The 18,285-nt window shown below is 43.9% G+C and overlaps 1 protein-coding gene across 1 annotated transcript in view; it reads right to left on the bottom strand.

Annotated features, from left to right (window-relative positions):
- The window catches only part of Rft1 (RFT1 homolog), a 39,115-nt gene that overhangs the window by 6,471 nt on the left and 14,359 nt on the right, over window positions 1–18,285 (bottom strand). The window contains 5 exon segments of the mRNA XM_036199666.1: window positions 3,084–3,189; window positions 5,909–6,053; window positions 7,464–7,594; window positions 8,322–8,372; window positions 11,681–11,759. Coding sequence (XP_036055559.1) covers window positions 3,084–3,189; window positions 5,909–6,053; window positions 7,464–7,594; window positions 8,322–8,372; window positions 11,681–11,759 — 512 coding nt within the window.

Genomic DNA, 18,285 nt, shown 5'->3' with positions numbered 1-18,285 from the left:
GAGCAGGAGCAGGAGAAATAGTCTTCCTAAGGAAGAGCACTCCATCGGTCCTCCAATACCAAACGGTCATCCCTGAAACATACACACAGGTAACATACAGACTGAGCAGGAGCAGGAGAAATAGTCTTCCTAAGGAAGAGCTCACCATTGGTCCTCCAATACCAAACGGTCATCCCTGAAACATACACACAGGTAACATACAGACTGAGCAGGAGCAGGAGAAATAGTCTTCCTAAGGAAGAGCACTCCATCGGTCCTCCAATACCAAACGGTCATCCCTGAAACATACACACAGGTAACATACAGACTGAGCAGGTTGTATTTCTATACTTAAGAATACACACCCCCACACACCCCACACACATCAATTAAAGGAAACGAGGTCATGAATTTGAAAGACAGCAAGAGTGGTGGTGCATGGGAGAGTTTGGAGGGAGGGGAGGGAGGGGAGGGAGGGAAGGGAGGGGTAAATTATGTAATTATATTATAAACTTTAAAAAATATGTACAAAATGTTCTGCCTGCATGTGTCCCTACAGGACAGAAGAGGGCACCAGATCTCATTACAAGTGATTGTGAGCCACCATGTGGTTGCTGGGAATTGAACTCAGGACCTCTGGGAGAGCAGTCGGTGCTCTTAACCACTAAGCTATCTCTCCAGCCCCCCCAAAATTAATTTTTTAAAAAGAAAAGAATGCCAGTACATGCTGTCTAAATTTCTTCATGATTTGGTCCTAAGACTTTTGAAACATTTCAAATGTGTTTTAGCATTGCCTCACCTCCTCCACATTAACACTGAAATTACTGTTAAAATCCTCTTCAAAATGTAGATTCTGTCCCTGTATGCTGGTGTACACCTTTAATCCCAGCACTTGAGAGGCAGAAGCTGGGGGGTTTCTGTGAGCCCAGGGCAAGCTTGGTGTACATTAGTGTCAGGACAGCCAGGACTACATAGAGAGAGAAAATGTCTCCCCCAAAAAAGTGTGTAATATGTGGTAGAGTCCTAGTTTACACACTGCTACATCTCTGACTTAGTGTGCATTATATTATATTTTATTTTAAATTACTCAATGTTAGAAGCAGCTTTCAAATTAAAATATGGTATTTTTCAAAGTTAAACTTTTGATCCATGGGGAAAGAGTGGACTCAAAGCCGTTCTGCAGCTATAAACTAGCTAAAGTAAAGACAATGTGTAGACAACTATTTTAAGATCTGGGTTGTAATCTACTAATAGGTTGGCAAATTAGTATGTCAAAATGTGTCTTTAAGACTTTTAAATTATATCTGTATTTATTTTGTGTGTTTGTGTGCATGTCTGTGGATGGGGATAGGGATGCACATGTGCAGTGCACACGTAGAGATCAGAGGACAGCTTGCAGGAACCACGTCTCTCCTTCAATCATGTAGGCCCCAGGGTTAGCACTCTAGTGTTCAGGCTGGGCAGCAGGCACCTTTCCCTACTGAGCCATCTTATCTTTCCTGCTCTGAGATGTAGTTCTTTTGAAGAATGAGACAGCAGAGAACACAAAGAGTCAATGTACCCTGTGCACAAGTGAGATGCTTCTGCTTCATGGGCCTTTGCTTCTGTCATGTGCATTTACATGTACACTGGGTCATGAACTCAGACCAGAGTTTCCATGACTTCACATTCAGAATTGCCTGGCACTGGTAATGAATGGTTTCCCTGGCTTAAGTCTTCTAGAATTCCAATTCTACTGGCCTAGGAGAAGACCAAAACTCCCTAAGACAACTGCTTCAGTCTGGGCTAGCTAGCATCTTGGCTGGACTCCACTTACTGTGCAGCCAAGTCACCAGGTTCCTATGTGCAGCGGCCTAAGATGAGAACAAGCAGGTACTCCCTGACTCTGGGTTACCCCTTCCTCACTCCTCTTCCAAGACCAAGCCTCTGGACTTCCCAAAGGTACTCAAGGTAACAGAGGCAGCATGGAAACTTTCAAGGACCCGGGAATCAAGGGCAGTGGTTAGACAGAACTACTCCCTCATTACTCACACCACCTTATAGTCTCTCCCTTGTTTCTATCCTTCTCGTCTTACAGTGACATCTTAAGACACTGCCCTAACATTTTTGGCATTTAGGATATAAGAGCAGATGGTCTTGGGTATGGACCAATAATGAAGGAAATTTTAAAATACATATACAGGCTCAAGGGCCTACTGACTGACTGTACAGATGTGACAGGAGAGAGTAGAAAAGTAGAGTGAACAGAAGCTTTGATTATAACTATCTCCATGGAAGATTTTGAATCATAGTCGGTGTTAAAACTACTGGTGAAGGATCCGGGGCAGAAGTCCCAACCTAGAGCCAAGAGAAAAAAAACTTGTGTTGAAATAGGTATCTGCCTTTGAGCCTTCTTTTTAGGAAAGATGTTCAGAATCCTGAGATTCATGGAGAACTACAAATCCATTAGGGACAAGAATTTACATATATATGGGTGATTTGCCTACATCTGTGTCCATATATCACATGCAGGCACTACCCAAGGAGACCAAAAGATGTCATGTCAGATCCCTGGAGTTACTGAAGATTATTAGCTGGGATTTGAACCTGGATCTCTTGAAAAACAGCCAGTGCTCTTAACCACTGAACAATCTCTCTAGCCCCTAAGAATTTGCTTCTTGAAAAAGCAAAGTAAGTTGGGGATTTAGCAAGCGCAAGGCCCTGGGTTCGGTCCTCAGCTCTGAAAAAAAAAAAAAGCAAAGCAACCAAGTGACCATTCCCTGGAGTTGAGGCCCATTCTTAGGGATCTGAGCAGGGACGCAGTGGAAGGAAGACTAGCTTTCTCTAAGGCTGTCTGCACTCCTAACAAACACAACTCTCCCAGGGTGATAGCCATCCCCCATTAAAGGAAGCAGAATATTGGCCTCCTAGCCTCATTGTGGGAAACACTAGGTAAACTGTGCTGGGGCAATGGTGGTCCTAGGGAGGTACCACACTAGTAGTGTAGTGTGGCGTCTGAGAAAAGTGTAGCCAAATCCATGCTCAGAATGAAAAGAAAAAGATGAACAAGTTACTTCATTTTGTCCAAAAGCCATGATTAAAGGTGTACTTTCTACATTACTCACCTGTCAACCTCCTCCTTGCTCATGGCAGCAAATGTGAAACACTCGGTCACACCATTGATTGCAAGCAGGAGGACATAGAGGCAATAGGAACGCATCAACACAGGACCTACAAAAAATAATCCACAGAGATTCCAGAGTCAAATGGGACGCACCCTTAGCTCCACTATGTATGCAGAGAATTAGGTCACGGCACATGATGGTATCAATGGGAGACTGCATGCCCACCTGAGGACTCTCAGTATCTCACAGCACTGCCTACAATACTCAGATAAAATCAGAAGGCCAGTGAAGAATAATTGCACCAATCTCATGCTCAACAACTGAAAGCTTATCTGGCCACCAAGCCAGACTGTGAACATTTTCAGTCAGCACAGCTTGTGGGTTTGAGCACTGAAGATACCAGTATGTATTAAGAGAAGCTCAATTGAGCAGGCTGCAAACAGCCTTTGGGAAGAGCCAGGCTCCAGACCAGCAGCAAGCATGTATGTCTGCAGGCCAGAAGAAGGCGCCAGATCTCATTACCAATGGCTGTGAGCCACCATGTGGGTGCTGGGAATTGAACTCAGGACCTCTGGAAGAGCAGCCAGTGCTCTTAACTGCTGAGCCATCTTTCCAGCCTGACCTCAAACTCTTTATGTAGCCAAAGATGATCCTACTGAGTATTGGTATTTCAAGCATGCAAAACCATGTTTCCTGAATGAGCAATTTCTAATAAAACAAATGATATTCAAACTATAACCCAGCAATTCCACCCTAGGTATCCAACCAACAAAAATGAATACACACATTCACAAAATGTGTACTGATTCTATTCATAATCACGCAAACTGACCAGCAATAGAAAAAAGGATAGCACACTGGAACCTTCTATTCAAAGTAATACTTCTCAGTAAGAATACTTTTAAATGGGGGGCTGCAGAGATGGCTCAGCAGTTAAGAGCACTTGTTGTTCTTTTAGAGAACCTGGTTCAGTTCCCAGCACCCACACAGTAGATTGTAACTGTCTAAAATCCACTTCTGGTGATCCAATGCCCTCTTCTAGCCTTTAAAGGCACAGGCATGCATGCAGTGCACATAATACAGGCAAAACATTCATACACATAAAATTTAAAAAAGAAATTATTTTCAAAAACAAAAAGAAAAGATTTCTGGGCATTGTGGTGCACACCTTTAACCCTACCACTTGGGAGGCAGAGGCGGGTAAATCTCTTTGAGTTCTAGGTCAGCCTGGTCTATAGAGAGAGTTCCAGGCTAGTCAAGGATACATTATAAGACTTTATCTCAAAAACAAACAAGAAAAACAAAATCCATGTATTAACAAATGTCAAAAACTTTGGACCAAAAAAAGACACAAAAGTACCAGAAATGAACTTTTTGTCTACTTATTTATTTGTGTATTTGAGGCAGGTTTCTCTGTGTAGCCCTGGCTGTCCTGGAACTTGCTCTGTCGACTAAGTTGACCTCAAACTCAGGGATCAGCCTATTTGTGCCTCCAGAGAGCTGGAATTAAAGGTGTGCGTCATCACACCCAGCTGAAATTCTTTTTTTAAGAGCAATACTACTGCAGGAATGTAACTCAATGGTCTAACATGCACAAATGCAACATAATGATGGCAGTTCATTTATATCTGTAGGATGAATTACTCTACCACAGGAGCATGATCATGACTGGACAGCCCCGCTTAGGCAACACCTTGTGACTATGTTAAGGCTGTTTTCTAAGGGGTCAGAGCCAGCATCAAACAGCTGGATTCCCTATCTCTGCTATCTCTGCATATAAACTTCCAAATGGCTTCTTAATGAGGCTTCCCAAGCAGTTGCCTGATGGAAATTTACTGCTTAAGGCACACACTCCAGGGAGCCACAAGTCATATCACAGGCTTCACAGCAAGCATTTCCTCAAATTTAACAACTTTTGCTCTGGTATAGAAACACAGTCCTTTTTTCCAGTACCAAAAGTCTGAGGCCACATTGTGGCAACTGAAACATGAAAATGTAAAACTGTACTGCCAAAACCCTTTATATTGAGATGTGGCAGCAGAGAATCTTCCAGGTTCTTGTCTAGAGATGTGAGAAAGTAAAAACATCTCTGCTCATTCCAGGATAAAAACTGCAAAGGGATGGTGGTCAGCCTAGAGCCCAGCATAGGTTGACATGGGTAAAAACCCCAAGGACCTGTCAATGCAGTGAAATTCTCAGTAGCCTAGGGATCAAGTATTTCAATGACAGATACAGTCCATGCTTTTCTCCTCCCAAACCAAGAATCAAGGGATTGAATATATAATTTTATTTGCCTAGATCAATTTTATTCTAGGCAAATGGCTCTGGGTTATCTTTCCAAGGCTTTTACTCATCACACTCTGAGACTAACATGGCATTTACTATCTCAGATGTATTTAGTACCAAGTAGAGACCCATCATAGCGCGCACACTGCTTTCCTCCCTCACTTAGAGGAAACACAGCAAGGAGGATTCACCACTCCTTCAAGTGAGGGTGAGAACTGATCACCCTGGTGCAAGCTGATTGCACACTGATTGTTTACTGATAGTGAGACCTGGTGCAAGCTGATTGCACACTGACTGTTTACTGATAGTGAGACCTGGTGCAAGCTGATTGCACACTGACTGTTTACTGATAGTGAGACCTGGTGCAAGCTGATTGCACACTGACTGTTTACTGATAGTGAGACCTGGTGCAAGCTGATTACACTCTGACTGTTTACTGATAGTGAGACCAAGTGTGCACATGGCACACTGAATTTCATGAGCTGCTTCTATTTCTCTTCAGAAATCAGAACAAACCCTTTACAAAGTCTGGCACATACCTGATCCTGAACTAAGCATGGCTCCTCCATAGATGTCCAGAGCTAGTTGAGAATAGGCAAAGCCAAAAACAGTAATGGTCAGGCCAGTTAGCAAGGCCAGCTTGAGGAGGGACTCCAAAACCGCAGCAGCCACAGCAACATCCTCCTGGCCAGGGGAGAGGGAAGGAAGTCAGCTGAGTCTAAACTGAAGAGCACCCCGTGCAGGCTGGCTCTTCCAGTGAGGGCTCTCCTGTCTTCGGAAGCCTGAATTTGTCTTCATGACAATTAGCAAATGAAAGGGAGAAGTAAGCCATGTCTCTTTAGGTGGGAAGTGGGAGGCTTAGTTTTCAATTCCTTCGGGATAAATTTCCAGTGTTGCTGGAAACACTTGATCCTCATATTTTCACCTATACTAGTCAGATCTGTGCTTCTCCTGATAGATGGCAGGAGATTCTGTTACTGTCAATGTTCACTTTGGAAAATATTCCTAAGTCAGACTTCGAACCAGATCTTACTTTCAGATACTGGGAATAAATTACATTTTATAAAGTATCTTCTAAGACATGTCAGAGGTGGACCTAGGTTGCTTTTAATTGCCAAGTCAGTCAGAAGGGCAGAGGAGAAGGCTCCTCAAGTGAGAGTGCTGCTGCAAGCAGGAGGGCCCGAGGCCCTGAGTTCAAATCTTCAGCACCCATGTTTAAAACAAAATGCCAGGCTTAGGGGCGAGTCAAAATGGGGAGCTCCTCGTTCAGTGAGAAACTCAGTCTCAAGGAATAAGGCAAAGAAAATAGAAGACACCTAACGTCTTGTTCTGGTCTCTACATGTGCACGCATGAGCATATGCATACTCACATATGTGCATCTCACACACAGTAAATTAATAAAATTAATTAAATTTAATAAATTTATTAATAAATTAATAAAAATAATAAAGTCTAAAATCTTTTTAAGGCCGGGTGGTAGTGGTGCATGCCTTTAATTCCAGCACTCAGGAGGCAGAGACAGGTGGATCTCTGTGAGTTCAAGGCCAGCCTGGTCTACAGAGCAAGTTCTAGGACAGCTGGGGCTACACAGAGAAACCTAGTCTTGAGAAAAACAAAACAAAAAAAGAGCCAAACTTTTTTTTAAAGTAAGTCAGAATTGTTAGTGGTTACAGGGCTGGGGATCTAGTTCAGTTGGGAGAGTGTCTGCCTACTATGTCCAAGGCCCTGAGTTTGATCCCTCACACTGCACAAACTGTCTATAGTGACACGTGTCTGAAATCCCAGCACTTGGGAGGTTGAAGGAAGAGGCTCAGAAGTTCAAAGCCATTCTCTGTTACTCAGAGTTTGAGGGTAGCCTGGTCTACAGAGTGAGTTCCAGGACAGCCAGGACTAATAGTAAAATCCTGTCTTGAAAAACAAAACAAAACACACACAATCACACACACACACACACACACACACACACACACACACACACACACACACACAGCAAAATGGGAGAAGAGGAGATCTAGAAGGAAACGTCAGATGAACTGAAGGAAGACTGACTACCCCATATTTCTTCCCTGAGATGACATGAAGACCAACCTTACCTGCTTCTGGTGTATGGCATCCTTTTCCCTCTCTAGCACCTTAGCAAAGAAGATATAAAAACTCTCCTCTATTGGCTGGAAAATCAGCCTAGCCACAAGAGACCCCAGATTATTCACTATATCATACACACCTACAAAACAGAAAGGAAGAGCAATGACCATGTTAGGTCTTAATTTCACAGCACTATAGGAAAATTCTTTTTCTAATTTAGTGTTTAATTTAAATTCTTTAATCTTTTTTTCCCCCCTCTTGGATACAGGGTCTCATGTAGCCCAGGCAGGCCTTGAATTCACTACACAGCCAAGAAAAACTTGAATTTCTGATCTCCCACCTCCACCTCCCAACACACACCTACTTTCCAGGGTGCTGAGGATTAAACTCAGGGATTCCTGAATGCCAAGCAAACACTGTACTAACCAAACTGCTTCCCCAACCAAGTTTGTAAATTTGGAGACAGACTGTATAGTCACATGTGGTTGAAGAAATGCTAGGTCTTGTACCAATGGTAACATCTTGTAAAATCTGTGGTACAGTATTGCAACCATGATCCTGCCACTGATACAGTCAAGAAGGTGCTTTTATCACTAGCCTTTTAGAAAACAAGTCATCAACCCGAAGCTGGCCTTTCCTCTACTTCTAGCTCCATCACTCTGGTATCACACTGAAAATAAGTATAACAAGAATCCCGAGAGACTTATCCAGGCACACCAACTGGGAGCAGATCTTTATGACTATGATGAGCCCCACCCCTCAAAATGACGACTGCCACTCAAGTCACATGACAGGGCGTCATCAAAGACCTGGTATCTATTAGTGGTATTCATCTTCAAGTAAAACACTACAGACTTCCATCTTACCCTGATCGCCAAAGTTTAATACATTCAAAAATGTCATCACATATCGCTCGCCTATAATAGAAAAGCAAAGTTATTAGCATTTCAAATGCAACATTCATTTCTTATTTCCTTTTCTCTATGATCTATCAATGCTACCAATTGATAAATACACTCCCCACCACTCCCCTTTTTTTGAGTCCAAAAACAGACTCAAACTTGAGAACCTCCTGCCATGCCTTCCTGGGTGCTGGACTTACAGGTGTATGCCACCATGCCTGGCTCTGAGAAACATTAAATTAAAGATCAGCTCAGTGTCTTTAACACTGAATTTCACACCATCTCATGGCAACAGTTCAGAAAGTGCTGAGGCCTTTATTGATGGAGTCTTGAAGCCAAATTAAAAATGAAGATTATTTCAAAACCAGCCTATTAATAATAAAATATGGGGAGACTGTGGAAATATTAATAGTGAAAATGACTTCCAAGTCTTAAAGGAGGCCTCATTCTCATATTCTCCTTCATATTTTCCTTCATATTCTCATTCTCTCTCTCTCTCTCTCTCTCTCTCTCTCTCTCTCTCTCTCTCTCTCTCACATTTCTCTGTGAAGCCCTGGCTGTCCTGGAACTCACTTTTCAGGCTGGCCTCAAACTCAGAGATCTACCCACTTCTGCCTTCTGAGTGCTGGGATTAAAGGTGTGCACTATCATGTGTGGCTTGAATTTTCTTTTCCACAAATGAAACACCCTGGCCAGGATAGAGACAGTACCAAACAGTGGCCACAGACCCAATGAGCAAGTTCTCACCTCCTGGCACCTCAAAAAGAAAAGCACTACAAGGTCAGGTTCCCATCTTCTCACAAGATTCCTCTCTCTGACCTGTCTCCCTGTAAAAACAACTTTGTGTGTGAGAGGGAACCCCATTGGTCCTCTCAGGTTTCCATCTCTATGCTGCTCTAACACTCTTATTTTTAACAGTTCTATCTTTTATAAATACAGTCAGACTCCATATCTAAGAGTTTGTTGTTGTGGATGATCGATTGATAAATAAAACATTGATTGGCCAGTAGCCAGGCAGGAAGTATAGGCGGGACAAGGAGAGAGGAGAATTGAGAGAATAGGAAGGCGGAGAGGAGGAGACGCCAGCCTGCCATCCAGAAAGCATCAAGTAAAGGCAGCAGGTAAAGCCACGGAACACGTGGCGACATATAGATTAACAGAAATAGGCTGAGTATAAAAGTAAGAGCTGGACAATGGTAGGCCTGAGCAAATGGCCAAGCAGTTTAAATAATATAAGCGTCTGTATGTTTATTTTATAAGTGGGCTACGTAACTGCCAGGACTTGGCGGGACCCAGAGAGGAAAAATTCTAGCTAGTTTGTAACTCAAAAACACTTAGGAATGGGTTGGGGATTTAGCTCAGCGGTAGAGTGCTTGCCTAGCAAGCGCAAGGCCCTGGGTTCGATCCCCAGCTCAAAAAAAAAAAAACAAAAACAAACAAACAAACAAAAAAAACACTTAGGAAAAAAATTCATTTGAACTGAACATATATTGCTTATTATTATTATTATTCTCTAAATAATACAGTATAATGATAACTTTACATAGTACTTGCATTGCACTAGGTACAATTAAGTACTTCTGAAATATGTAAAGCATAAAATAGGGTATGCCTAAGTTATATGCAAATATATACCATTTTACACAAGGGACTTGAGCATTCTTAGATGCTCAACCAAAATCTGATACCAAGATACAACTGTATAGTCCCCTGTCAATCCCTGAGTTCACACCTTCACACTAATGGCTCATTAGTATTTGCAAAGTCCAGGCTCAAACCCAGAGGTGGTTGGTGATTATGCCTTTAATCCCAACACTCAGGAGGCAGAGGCAGTCGAATCTCTAAGTTCAAGGCCAGCCTGGTCTACAGCGTGAGTTCCAGGATGGCCAGAACTATACAGAGAAACCCTGTCTCAAAACAAACAAAACAAAACAAAACCCAGTCCAGGCTCCTTAATTCTGCATTTGAGGCCTTTTATACACTAAATCCCAGCTTCACCCCCATTGGGTTTTCATCCTCGGCTACTCCTGCCCACCTGAGTTTCGCTTCAGCAGCTCTGGTTCAGTCTATAACTGAATGGGCACATCCTCACCACCTACAATGGATTTTTAAGGCCTCTCCCTGTTTTCTGGCATGACAACACTCTCCTTCACATTCCAAAAGCTCCCTTGGGGCAGGACACCCCTCTCAGACTTCTGAATCTCTTTTCCTCTTCAGTTTCCTAACAGACCTCTAAAAGAAATGAAGGGTCCTCAAGGAGCTTGTGCTGACTGAGTTAAGATCTCCAAGCACAGCCACATCAGTGAATTTGGTGAGAGGATGAACATCTGGAGGCCATGGCCTGTGACTGCTTATCTGTCTTTGTTCTTAGCACTGACAGTGCACAGGAAACATGGGGCAGAAGGTGAACATACACACTCTCACCACTGCATAACGACAGGGTTTATTTGTTTTAGTTTTCTGAGACAGGGTTTCCCTGTGTATCCCTGGGCTGTCCTGAAACTCGCTCTGTAGACAAGGCTGGCCTCGAACTCAGAGATTCACCTGCCTCTGTCTCCCAAGTGCTGGGATTAAAGGAGTGTGCCACCACCACTCAACTGAAAGACAGCTGTTAACAGAGTTTTTAAAATGTATAAAAGTTAGGTTATGCTATGAGATTATGTTTTTCTCTAATTTTCAAAATTTGTCATTGCTGTAACACTTTTATAATAAATTTATTAAATGATATAATCTGGGCTTTTCCAGTTAGATTTTGCTGCAATTTGAGTGTGAAGTGTTCCTTCAAGTCCCATGTGGTCAAGCTTGGAGCCCCTTCAGAAGGCAGGGACTGGAGCACACTGCTGAGGGACATATTAAAACTCTGCCTCTCTGTCTGTTTCCAGCAAACCTCCTCTGCCATCCACTAGCATCACTATCATATACTGTTACTGTGGGCAGGATTGACCCTTTCCTGGGATTGAGTTGATTGTCGTAGGTGTTCTGCCAGAGTAACAGGAAGCTGACTAACACAGACTTCGATTTCAATTAAGCTATCCTTTGTTACTACAGGACTCTAAAGCGCACCTCTGGTTTCCTCATCCCTATACAGAGGGAGCGAATACCTTTTATAAGGCTGTAGAGTGATTTAAAACTAGACATCTTAGGTAAAACATAAAGCCAAATAAACACTGGTTCCCTGTCTTTATTTAAAACAGACTAAAGCCAGCATATGTATAAGAGCCCTCTGCCAAGGGCTCCAGACAAGAGCTCTGGGGTCAGCGGTCCCGTGAGACCTTTTGCTTCTATTCCCCCAAATGCTCAACATGACCTTTTACTTTACCTACCTTCTGTCAAAATCTGCTTCAAGAAAGACTGTTTGAAAAAACTCCAAGTCAATTTAGCCTCTTTCCAATTGACAAACGCCTAAAAGAAAAACAAAACATAAACAAAATTTCCAGCATTTCAAAGCTAAGAGCTACCCGAGAGGCAAACTCCCTTTTGGCTCATAAGGCCCCAACTTGAATAGTTCCCATCAAATCTTCAATCTGCTAAGCACACAGAACCAGAACATACCAGATCGTAACTTATACGGCAGCTGTAATTTGAACCTTGAGTGTTTCTGAAGGCCTTGTGTTGAAAGCCTGGTCATCAGTAGGACCAACTGGAAAGTGGCAGGGCCTGGTGTACAGTGAGAAGGGCCAAGGCCTCCAAGGGTATGCTGAAGAGGGCACTGTGGGATGCCAGCCCCTTCTCTTCTTTCCCATCCCACACAGGAGGAATCCGTTTTGCTCAGCCATACACTTCCGCCACAATGTGCTGCTTTGACACAGGTCCAAAGCAGCAGGACCAACTGGTCATGGGTGGAAAGCTTTTCTGGATAGGCATCTTATAATCACATTCTAAGTTCAAGGCCAGGCTTAGCTATAAAAGGAGTTCTAGACCAGCCTAAACTACAAAGTGGGCCCTACCTCAAAAAACAAAACAAAATCCTCAAACAGGAGTTGTGGCTCCTGAAATCCCAGCAACAGGAGGCAGAAAAAAGGACTGACCTCCTTCAAGACCACTCTGGGCTATAGAATGAGTTTGAGGCCAGTTAGACTATGGAGTGAAACCTTGTCTCTAAACAAACTAAAACTATACTAAACTTTCTTTATGATTTATTTCAGGTATTTGTTATAATAACAGAAATCTGACTTCCAAAATTGGAAGGCAAAGTCTTAGGCATGCCTAAATCATACATAAAGAACCCTAAAGAATTCTTGCTGTCTCTTTGGATGCCTTTGAAGTCCAGACAGTACACAGTTCACATTCAGTACTTTTCTTAAAAAAAAATAAATAAATAAAGATAGATAGATAGACAGACAGACAGACGGATAGATAGCTTCATGTGCTAAAGAACAAATTCCACCCCTGTATTCCTTATCTTAAGACTAGGTTCAACCACTCAAGGCCTTTGCACAGTGATAAGGTGTACTCACACATTCCAGAAGAAACCCAACCTTCCCCGGGTAAATCACTCAGAAGTTGTACAGCAGAGGAAAGGAGACATGGAAATGGCAACAGCAACATCAGAACCCCAACTTTACCTATGGCCTTTCTGAAACCTCCAGGAGCCCCACACCGCCACTTCCTAAGGACTACGAGGGTAAGGAGACAAATACTCAGGAGATCAACCTATGGGCCAGAAAGCTGACTACAAAGAGAACAATGGAATAACTAGTTTCCCTCAGTTCCTAGTGGGGACACATCTCTGTCACACAGGCATCCTGGAATCTCAGATGTTAAATCTAGAATAATGCTTCCCAGTAGAACTATAAAGCTTAGTTTTCTGCAGCCACATAAAACAGGAAAAAGAAAAGATCATTTTGTTTTGCTTTTCAAAACAGGATCTAGCTATGTGGCAAGATAACCTTAACTTCTCCATGTGGATTAGTTACTGGTCTCACTGCCATGATAAATGCCTGGCAAGAGTGATTTAAGGAAGGAAGGAAAGTGTACTCTGGCTGATAGTTCCAGGGGACAGTCCATCAGGGAGAGGAAGGCAGAGGCAGGAGTTGAGGCAGCTGGTCCCACTGTATCCACAGTCAGGAAGCAAAAGACAATGAATCCCAATGCTCAGCTCCTTTCTCCTTTCAATTTAGTCCAGGATCCCAACTCATACGATGATTCTGCACACACTGAGGGTAGGCCTTCTCATCCCAGTTAACCCGATTTAGAAACTCCCTCACAGACATGCTTTCTCCAGGCAGAAGGAAATTGGGCCACACGATGTTTAACACTGAGCAATGATCTCCTTTCTTGAGACAACTTAACACCACCAGAGGGCACTGTGGACCACTCATCCTCAGACAGCTTCTGCCCATGGTCAACTCTGGGCAAGTAAGGACATAGCATCTCCAATGTCACACTGCCCCTGCCTTGGCACAACGGTGTTCCTCTGAGGGGTCTGTGCTGTAGCTGCTGTGCTATTTTCAAAGGAAACGGAAAGTTGAGGCTTGCCACGGGCTCTGGGGTCCTGCCACCCCCTCCCAGACAGACTCTCACTTAGGTAGCCTAGGCTGGCTACCTCAGAACCTTGCAGGCATCCTCTCCTCGACCTCTCAGATGCCAGGCCTGGAGGTGTGCGTCACTATATCACAGGCCCTGTGATGCTCTGGTTGAGGCCTACTTGCCAGTCAACAGCAAATGCGTTTGGGCAAACGACTCAGCTCTCAAGAGAAAGTCCTTGGGAGAGGGAATCCTAATGCCCTCAGTGTAGCTGGCCTGTGGCTCAGAAGGAATAGCCATGCTGTTTACTACAGCCAAAGTGTTCATTAAGGACACGTTGGCAGGAAGTTCACTCTGAGGCTTGGGTTCTCAGGCCTCTAAGTGAAAGAAAAGAGAAAGCAAATTCTAGGGACTTACATCCTTTTATTTAGAATGGCTATGGCACTTGGGGTGGTGGGTGACACAGTCTAATAAAGCTGGTTTGGTACTATTGAGCTCTGGTCTAAGCCAGACATGAATTTCTCTGGAACCTCCTCAGGAGACATCCTACAGCTTTGCTGTATCAATGGACACACTGGGGCTTGGAAAGTGAAAGGTGACAACGGGCAGTAACTGCACAGAAGGCTTAGAATCAGAATCAAGCTCCTCTGCTGGGCCATTCTTCCCAAACTTCTGACTCCGCATGATCAGCTGCAGCCCTCCCACACTGCTAAGTCCATGGGAAGCCTGAGGCCACAGCCACCACCTCCACCATACAGCACTCTCTCCCTTTCCCTTTCTCCTCCTCTCCAGGCCTCACAGGTCCCTGACTACCCCACACCTGCCCACCATCCCATCTTCACCCACCTCATGACTATCCCTCCATGTCTTACCTGAACCAACGTCTCAGCCTCCCACCGAGACTTTTCATCTTGACTTTTTCTCTAGCCCACCACACTTGACACTGTAGGTTTAGGCTCTGGCGCCAAGCTCAGAGCCTGGAGTTTAAATTTCTTTCTGACTTAGCCCAAAGGCCCTGGGCAGGATGGTCAGCTTTGCTAAGGCTTCGGCTGTCAGCGGGAAAATGAGGTAAGCTCTATCTTCCATCGAGATTAGCAAGGCATGCCGGCGCATGTCTGCAGCAACAGCACTCCAACTCTGAGGCAAAAGTGTTGGGGATATTATTTTAAAGTGTGTTACTTTTGTTTATGTTGCATTTGTTTAACTCTGTGAAGCTGTGTTACTGTGCCTGTCTAAAACACCTGATGGTCTAATACAGAGCCGAATGGCCAATACCAAGGCAGGAGAAAGGACAGGCGGGGCTGGCAGGCAGAGAGAAGAAATAGGAGGAGAAATCTGGGAGGAGGAGGAAAAAGAAAGAGGTAGCCAGAGAAGGAAGATGACTCCAGGGGTAAGCCACCACAGAGTAAGATTTACAGAAGTAAGAGAATGAGAAAAGCCTGAGGCAAAAGGTAGACGGGGATAATTTAAGTTAAGGGAAGCTGGCAAAAAACCAACCAAGCTAAGGCCAGGCATTTGTAAGTAAGAATAAGTCTCCATGTGTGATTTATGTGGGAGCGGGATGGCAGGCCCCCAAAAGAGCAAAAGAGTAAAATAACAACAGCACACAAAGGGACTAGGAGCTTAAGGCTTGATATATAGTGAGACCTTGTCTCAAAAAGAGAAGTCGGGTTGGGGATTTAGCTCAGTGGTAGAGTGCTTGCCTAGCAAGCACAAGGCCCTGGGTTCGATCCTCAGCTCAAAAAAAAAAAAAAAAGAGAAGTCCTGTTTTGTGGAACTGGTAGGGGGCTGAATGAGGGGAAACAGGATACTATTGAGCTCCTCCACATGACACCATTAAAAAACCTTTCTGATGGGTGTGGTAACCCAACACTCAGGAAGTCAGGACAAGAAACCACAAGTTCAAGTGTTTTGTTATTTGTTCTTTTAGGGTCCACCACCTAGCTCCCCAATAAATCACACATGGAGGTTTATTACTTATGAATGCCTGGCCTTAGTTAGCTTCACTTAGTTTCCAGGCAGCTTTCCTTAACTTAAATTCTCCGTCTCCCTTTGGCTCTGGACTTCCCATTCTCTTACTTCTGTACATCTCACTCTTACTCTGGCTGGCTGTGCACACAGGGTGGCTGGCCCCTGATGTCCTCCTCCTTCTCTGGCTCCTAGATCCCTCCTCTCCTCCCAGATTTCTCCTTCTATGTATCCTTTCTCCTGCCTCGCTATTTTATATATTATGACGGTTCTTTATCAGACAGTCAGGTGTTTGAGACAGGCACAGTAACACAGCTTCACAGAGTTAAACCAATGCAACATGAACAAAAGTAACACAACCTTAAGATATTCTACTACATTCAAGGGCATCCTCAGCGGCATAGTCAGAAGCTAGGCTGAGTTACATTAGACCCTGTTTCAAAAAAAATTCTGGGAGAAAGACAACCATTGTCTCCACTTGTCTACGCAGAGCCCACCTAGTTCCAACTGATAACTCCAAACCAATGGCCACACAGTGGCTAAATTCAGTGGGTCACAAACTAAAATGAAAAGCTGCAGAGTTCACCACAGCAAGCATGTCTTCAGTGTGAGTGCATGTTAAGTCTGCTATGGTGGAGAGATCTGATCACACTCAGCCAACCACACTATAAGACCATGTGTGTGCATTTAGTGTCATCAGAACAGCAGCTCTGGATGCACTGAGAATCCTATCTGGGAGCATTCAGGAAGGCTTCCTGGAGGAAGCTGACTTTGAGCTAGAGCTTAACAGGGGTGGGCCAAAGTGAACTGTGTTGGTGTGGTGATATCCAGAACCACAAAAGAATAAAGGGTATGCTTAAGCCTGCGCTGTGCCCCTCACTGGGTTGGGATTGAGAAGATGGTCATTTCAGTCATGAATGAGAAAGAGTCTGTAGGAAATGGCAGGTAGACAGGTGTAGTAGGGATCTGGGAAAGGGTGAGCCTGGTCAGTAAAGTGTGTGTACGAAACTGTTGAAGAACAAATTTAACTTTAAAAAAATTAAAAATAACGAGTCCTTTTCCACTCCAAAACAAAACAAACCTTCCTTAAGCTCCACTGCTCCCAAATTAAACTCAAACTCTCCTCTACTGGGGCTACTGCTACTTGTGCTAGGCCTGCACGTCCTGTTCACCTCCCCTCATCATCCCTAGCCACCTTACTTCCTATCTAGTCCACTCAAGGACCCCAGGTTGGCTGAGTGTGATCGGACCTCTCCACCACAGCAGACTCAACATGCACTCACACTGCAGATGTACATGCTGGCTGTGGTGAACTCTGCAGCTTTACTTAAACATTAGCAGGCTTTTCGGGTTACTCAGGCATGCCAAAGAATATACAAAGTGGTGATCATTTGAGGTGCCGTTAATTTATCACAAATCTAAAAGAAGCCAAGTGGCACATGCCTTTAACCCTAGCTCAGGAGGCAGAGATAGGCCCACCTCTGAGTTCAAGTCCAGAATGATCTACAGAGTGAGTTCCAGGACAGCCAGGGCTACACAGAGAAACCCTGTCTTGAAAAACAAACAAATCTAAATACCTATAAAGAAACTGGATTCTCAGACTCAGAAGGAAAGCTGTATTTGGTCAGCTGATCTTGCACTGACTGTGAGGGTAGACGGACACCAGAGGGCATGCAGAGCGCAGCTCAAGGAGACACACAGGTGTGCTGCTCGTGGGGTGAGTGCAGACTACTCTCTCCTTGTCATTGGTTTTACTGTTTTTGAGGCAGGGGCTCACTATGCAGACCAGGCAGGCCTTGACCTTACAGAGATCCACCTGTCTCCCAAATGTTGGGATTAAAAGAGTACACCACTACACCTGGCCTAAGAGTCTTCTCTTTACCCCTTTAAAAATAGTAAGCAGAAAAAATAAATAAATAAATAATAAATTAATTAATTAATTAATTAAAAAGGGGGGCAGGTGAAAAAAATTAGTAAGCCTGAGTAATTTTTCTACCTGGAACTTCCCAATCTTTAAATAAATAAAAAACTACCAAGGGCAATAGGCCCAATTCTTTTGGAAGACTAGTTAACCACATAGATCAAAGCTGGCCCACAGGGCAATTATAAGGAAGTGGGTGCAAACAACTACATGGTTTAGGGTTCCAGCCTCTCACCTGGAAATGGAGACAACAGCCTTTATCTCATGGGACCTTCTGAAGATGTAACACAAAAACCCATGTTAGTGCTGGCCAAGAGCAGTTACTATAGTCTGTTCCTTCCTTCCCTCCCTGAAGCTCTCTCTCCCTTCATCCATTCCTGGCACTACTTGGAATTAAACCAGGGCCTTATAAATACTAGGCTATATCCTCAGACTCTTTCCATTTTTTTTTTTTTTTAAAATTTTGAGACAGGGTCTCACTAAGCTGCCTAGGCAGTCTCGAACTCACTATATAGTTCAGGCAGTCCTTGAACTCTTGATCCTTCTATCTCAGCTTCTTGCATAGCTGTCATG

The sequence above is a fragment of the Onychomys torridus genome, chromosome 9, assembly GCF_903995425.1.
Source record: "Onychomys torridus chromosome 9, mOncTor1.1, whole genome shotgun sequence".
In the NCBI taxonomy this organism is placed as follows: Eukaryota; Metazoa; Chordata; class Mammalia; order Rodentia; family Cricetidae; genus Onychomys; species Onychomys torridus.
This window is presented reverse-complemented; position numbering and strand designations above follow the sequence as displayed.